Source organism: Lygodium microphyllum, chromosome 23, assembly GCF_053477565.2.
Source record: "Lygodium microphyllum isolate KBCC chromosome 23, Lygodium_microphyllum_v1.1.10, whole genome shotgun sequence".
In the NCBI taxonomy this organism is placed as follows: domain Eukaryota; kingdom Viridiplantae; phylum Streptophyta; class Polypodiopsida; order Schizaeales; family Lygodiaceae; genus Lygodium; species Lygodium microphyllum.
The window spans coordinates 21,076,105-21,082,587 of record NC_141157.1 but is presented as its reverse complement, the minus strand read 5'-3'; the positions used below and the strand labels follow the sequence as shown (position 1 = coordinate 21,082,587).

Here is a 6,483-nt window from a genome sequence, read left to right as displayed (position 1 = left end):
ATACAAGTAGAAATTATCTATAGGGAGTGTAAGCTACAGTTGATGAAAGCATCCGAGCAATAATCTCTAAGACTGGATATGACTTGAAACAGGAAAAGCGGAGCAGAAAAACATAAGAGGAATCTGAATAGAAAGACAGCATGACAAAAATTGCCGACTTTTAAAAACCTAAAAAACCTCTTTAGTAAGATTGGAAAAAAGGATACAAGCAGGAGAAAAAATACGAAAGGAATCTGAACAGAAAGACTTCGTGAAAAGGACTCCAGACTCAAAGAACCCCCAACAATCAGCCACTGCCATGCTCAAAACCACCTGAACAGATAAGCTGAAAATCGCTTCCAAGCTTCTACACATCCAGAACACATGCACCTAGCATTATAAGAATAAAGCTAAGTGAGAAGTCATCACACAATCATCACATCGGGTGGTAAACATAACCAGGAATCATAACGTGGCAGACCCCAGTGTACCCCAACAAACATTCTCCCAGTGCTTAGCAAATAAAGCCTTGCATAGGAAACTAACCGAGCAGTAAAACAAGGTGCAACTCGTGTTGAATACCAGATATTTAAGGGCCATCTGAGAGACTGCAAATATGATTGTTGCAGAAATCAGTCTTTTGATCAGAATTGTAATTACACAAATGGACTATTCTGGGGCACAAAAAATCAACTACAATGATGACTCTATTGGTTTGATTTGAAGAGAAATTATGCCCTCCCAAGGGACACTGCATTGACAGTGATATTCACACTAAAAAATTTGGCACCTGTTGCACTACCACGTGTAACCTTGTAGGGCAGCATTTCATCCGCCCGCCCTAGTCTAAATTTTGTACCTTTAGGTAACAATTGTCTACATCCGTGGTTGATAAGAACCAATGGGGGGTTGGAGGATGGGTTTCATGACTGGTGTAGTGCCACATAACTTAAGCTTCAAGTGGGTCAACAAGACTGTCCTTGAGCCGGAAATAAAGCATGGGTACTGGAATCTGGACTTGAAGTATCAGCAGGGTTCTTGAAAACCAGATCTGTGGACGCTGGGCCACTCAGATACAGGATGCACTTATCCAGGACTTTCTGCATCCATTCATACCGACAATTCTCGAGAGCCTCCGCAGCAGTAAACTGGATTCATTCATTTCAAAGTAACCAAATTAGTGGGCCATCATAACTGAGAGCACAAACAAAGATTGATTTTAGGATCTCCAGCCTGAAAATGCCTCAAAGCCAGAGCACACTGCATACCCATCTTCGCTGTCGAGCATGCTGTTCAGGCCACTCATCCAGCTCCTCTGTTACAGCTAGTGCAAACATATGGGCCCGGCACTGACCTTCAGGGCTACAGCCTCCTTGCTGACGTTTGCTCTTAAAATCCCATGTTCCTAGGCAGTCCTAAAACAAACACCAACGAAAAACTGTTCAGTATTCTGCAAGCATTTCAAAGGAATTCAACATGCTTCCACGTAGGTTGACTACTGTTAACCAAAGAAGTATACCATAAGTTGACTGTTAACTTCGAAAAAATAAGACTGTTGAACTTTTGCTGCTAAAACTCCAAAACATGCTATACACTGCTCATAGATTACGGATGCATTCAATGCGCATTATTTGTTAGAACTTTCCCAGGAACACAAAGTTGATGATACAGCCAACAAGAATGCATGAAGACATAGTATATGAAAAACCTCTAGACATCTGATTGACAACCCTACATCCCAAGGGCTGCTGCACAAAGAAATTCAAGCAGTTTGTTCTCACCTTCAGCTGGCCACGAACACCTGCTTCCTCATAAGCTTCTCTACATGCGGCTTCTTCAACAGTTTCATCAGTCTCCCAGCCTCCCTGTACAATAGAAACAAGCATAACTTCAATTAGTAATACAGGAATTTGCACGTGGGCATCAGATTGCATGAAGATGCATTCATAACAAGAATGGCATAAGGAAAACCTTGGGGAAAAGCAAGCCTGGCCCACCCTGCGTAGTAACCATAAGCACCTCAATTGTTTGCTCTATGTTGCTACCGTATGACCTGTATCGGAAAGGTACACAACTGTTCCAAAGCAAACAGCAAATAAGTGGGAAGCCTACACATTCTAGATACCCTACATTGATGAAAGTACTGTTTCACGAAATAGCTCACCCTGCAACCAAGCGATATCCACGTTCATATCGTTGCTGATGACGGCCAGTCCTTGCAACCAGAGAATTCATCACGCCATTAGCGGAGCCAACTTGGGGAATGTCACAGCGCGCCTCGCTGCTCTCTTCCATGGCTAGAGACATGTGCCGATTGAGTTGCTGAAAAACGAAAGGCACACCGATGAGCTTAAATAGAATACTGCATTCAAGCTTTCAGTGGAAATGGAGTCATCCACTGTTCGTTTCAAGTACAGATCGGCCAAAAAAGCGATCATAATCGATGGAAACGCAAGACTTGTTTAGGTTTAAAAAAAGGGGGAAAAGCAAAAGCCCGCCTTGAAAATCGACAATCGATCAACACATCAAAACATTAAAACGAATTTGTAAGCAGAAATCTAAACCTGATCTAATGAAAGCGGGAAGGCCGACATGCGATGGCAATGTGAGAGGTAAATTTTACCGTTATAGAATAAAGAGAACCGCGGCCAGAGTCCGGTGGTACTAAATGCGCATAAGATCCATCGACAGAGTTCTGACGCGATGGCGACAGCCTGCAAGGGGGAAGATCGGCAGGGAATGCAGCTTCGATAGCGACGATAGGCTCCCTTCTTCGAGGAACCCTAGGCCAGGAGAAGAAGTCGCGGCAGGGACGGCATTACTGGAGCATTTTGACCATGGCTAGGAGCTGACGGCTACGGCGCCAGCCGCGTGACAACGGCTATGGCGATAGCTGTGACGGGAGGCCCCCTCTGTGCACGTGCAGGAAGTATATGCACGGGCGGAGGAAGCGAACCCTAGCCCCTCTCGCGCTCTCTCTCTCTCTCTCTCTCTCTCTCTCTCTCTCTCTGCACTCTCCCTCCTGCTGCTGCTTCTGCGGTAACAAATCTAAATTTAACGCAGGCCTCTCGCTTTTCTTCCTTCCTTTTTACCATCGGATTTATTCCCTGCCCCCCCCGGCCAAAGCATCCATTCGCCTTTTGAGGCAATATCACGGGCTCACCTTAGACGTTACCAATGAATACCTTAACGTTTTCCTTTGCCCAAGTAAAGTAATGAATACCTTATTGCTTCCCTCGTAACACCTGATGTGCGCTCTCGCCTAGACCAATTGAATTGCTCCATCTTATCTTAAGTCAACTAGGTCACGTACTCATTTTTCATGTTGCCTGTGAGGATATGCTTTGGTAATTGTTTGCGTCCTTTGTTCAAATACAATTGAACGTGGGGTCAATTTAATATCCTTCATTCTATTTTATTTACATGAAACGATAATCGAAAATGTATGCCTCTAGTAACACGCATGCGCGTTCGCTCACACATCGAGACACACTCTATCTCCCCCCCCCCCCCCCCAATATAGTGAGCGTCATTCATGTGCACATGCACATACACACGCACACTCTCCCTCCCCCCTCCCCTCTCCAATAGACAATGCTCCCACAGTGAGCCTCATGCATGTACATACACACGCACATGCACACACACACACACACACTCTCTCTCTCTCTCTCTCTCTCTCTCTCTCTCTCTCTCTCTCTCTCTCTCTCTCTCTCTCTCTCTCTCTCTCTCTCTCTCTCTCTCTCTCTAAGATAGTGAGCCTCATGCACATGCGTGTGCACACACTCTCTTCTCCCCCCCTCTACATGTGTGTGTGTGTGTGTGTAAGGTGTTCCTTGTGCTTCCTTGTATAGTTCTAATAGTTCTCAATATATAAAAGCATCTTGGTATCGGCATCAAATCACACTATAAAACTCCATTTGTCCCATTGTGTCCAATTCTTTTGAGCACTCATTCGTGCCTTAGAATAGAATGACACGGGAACTTGCTAGACTCTCTCAAAGGCTAGTAAGTGAAGTAAGCTTGAATCTATAAAAGATACAATGGTGAAAGAAAGTGCCATGCAAAGCTAAATTTAACAAGTTTAGCAACTCATTCATGTGGCAATACCCTATGTTTTTTTTTTTTTTGAGATCTTCGATAACTTGAGGAACAAGTAACCTTTTTATCATACAAGCTTGTTTCTTTACCTAACGATGACTAAGTTAGTAGGGTTCCTTTTCTAGGATGTGTATTTTTCCTTAGCTTCCATCTAATTCTGATTTGGAGAGTACCTTTGAAACATTTGTCAACTATTCACTTGACCATGTTGTTTGCTAATATTATATGGATCTACTATTAAACCCTTAACTAGCATCTATTGATGAAAATAGTTGTTGAGAAAGAGGGGCCCACACATCCTCCATACTTTTTGAAGCTTTTACTTTTGAATGTTGCATCCTCTAATGTCATTGTAAGTAGCAACTACAAGTGGCTACTTTAGGTGAGCACCATGTAGTCACCTCTAAATACTTCAAGTTTGAGCATTGTTAGTTGAATGTATAGTCCACTTTGATGATAACAATGCCTATCCTTTAGCAAGCCCTGTGGAGTTTGATTCCACTAAAAGGTGTTGAACACAATAGACCTCATTGGCAAAGTTAAAAATTGATAAGTATGCAAATGTGCAAGGATCAAATTTGACTTGAGCAAACATGAATGGTGAGCAAACACCATCTTGGATCACCAAGGTGTTAAAACATACAAACTCGTAGTACCTATGATAGCAAGTCACATTGCATTGATATCTCTCAACATCCATTGTTTATCTATGGGTCAATCATCATCCCTTCACCTTCAATAAGCCATTCCCATTGTTATTTTGGTAGGTCCTTATGATTACATCCCCTTGTCTTTTTAGTACAATCTACCTAAAATAGCCAATAATATTTGTTGTTGTCTACACATGGAGTCGTATAACACCATAGTGCTTTATTTAATAATGCTCTCATTAGGGTGTGCCTTTATTTCACACCTTGACCTTTATGATATCTCGTAGTATTTTGTTTTGTTTAATAGAATGATGTTTCAAGAGCATAAACTTATCTTACGTGAGGTTGTATCTACAATCGTTTGGAACCAAAGTAGAAGGGTTCCTCCTCTAGCAAGAATAGAGGCATTAAGAATGTCATCTTTTTCTCTCAAGCATTTGATGTGTTCATGAGTTCATTACTTGTGTTGTTATTAAGGGTTGAACTATTGAAGTTTGACTAATAAAGTCATGTATGAGAAATTCTTTAGATTGCATGGGTTCTTCTTCAAATAGTTTTATTAAAACTAGATGACTTCATTATGTAATAGTTTCTTTTGTAGATAAAGCTTAATGGTGGTATTATGGTTGTGCGTCAAGTCATTACATTAGCAAATAATTGCATCAACTTCTCTTATTTTCTTATCCTATCCTACCTCTTTCATGATCACCTTCATCCCATACACTTGATCTCATATGTATAATTTTATGAGACCAATGCAAGATAATGGCATGTGATACCCATAATTGTGTCCCATATGCCCGAACTAATATTATCTCATGTGTATAGCTTTGTGAGATCAATATGATGCTACTAGTATGGTTTCTATGGAATGATAAGAGCCCTATGGGGTAGACAATGTCGTATTAGCATTAATGGAGATCATATGGAATTATATTTGATGAACAATAGTAGACATGAGACACATAGAATGCAATGAACATGTAGTTGGAACATTTCCCATTTCGGTTTTATCACATTCATTAACATGCACATGGACCCCATCATACTACGTGTTTGTTGGATAATCATGTCTCTCTTTTCGTTTATCATTTTCATTTGACGAGCACATGGACCCCATCCTATTAACATGTTTGTTGGATTATTTTGTCTCTTTTGACATCTTTTTAGAAAAATAGACCTAATAAGTTTGTTACATACGTAGAAAGAAAGTACGAAGAATTATGTATTTGCAAATGACTATCAAGAAAGAGGTGTCAGTTTGTTTGAATAACAAACATTGCACTCATCTCTGGGTCTTAAAAATGTTGATGAGCTATCATGCATCTATTAACAAGCTTGGTTCTTAAAGGCCCACAACATCTACAACGTGACCAATAACACATCATTTGAAGTTGTTGCAAACAAGATAGTAGCAATTTAAAAAGGAAAAACAAGGAAAAAAGGGAGTTCTCAAAGACACTTGTCAGATAGATATTGGCCCCAAATTTGGCACCACCAGATCAAGCATGAGCTTTGCATGGATGGACAATACTTGCTACCCATAATAAAATTGAGTGTCTAGCTTGATAATGGTAATAGGATTTTGACTATTCAAAAAGTAGTCATATAGATTTGGGGGATTGAACATTTAGCCTCACCCCACATAAGTTGGAGCTTTATGAAGTGAGCCACCTTTTATTCTTGAGAGTTTCAAGTTAGGCATACTCTATGTGGTAGGCAACATGCCCACCATGGCTCCATATCATTATGG

At 41.0% G+C, this 6,483-nt stretch overlaps 1 protein-coding gene across 1 annotated transcript; it reads right to left on the bottom strand.

The window, feature by feature from the left end:
• Nucleotides 1–599: 599 nt before the first annotated feature.
• Nucleotides 600–3,026, bottom strand: LOC148015954 (nudix hydrolase 16, mitochondrial-like). Its single transcript, XM_087664558.1, has 6 exons — nt 2,603–3,026; nt 2,144–2,301; nt 1,951–2,053; nt 1,761–1,844; nt 1,248–1,394; nt 600–1,127 (listed from the first exon to the last, which is right to left on the bottom strand). Exons 2-6 carry the CDS (start codon nt 2,284–2,286, stop codon nt 945–947), a joined length of 660 nt encoding a protein of 219 aa, XP_087520684.1. The 5' UTR covers nt 2,287–2,301; nt 2,603–3,026; the 3' UTR covers nt 600–944.
• Between the last annotated feature and the right edge of the window lie 3,457 nt (nt 3,027–6,483).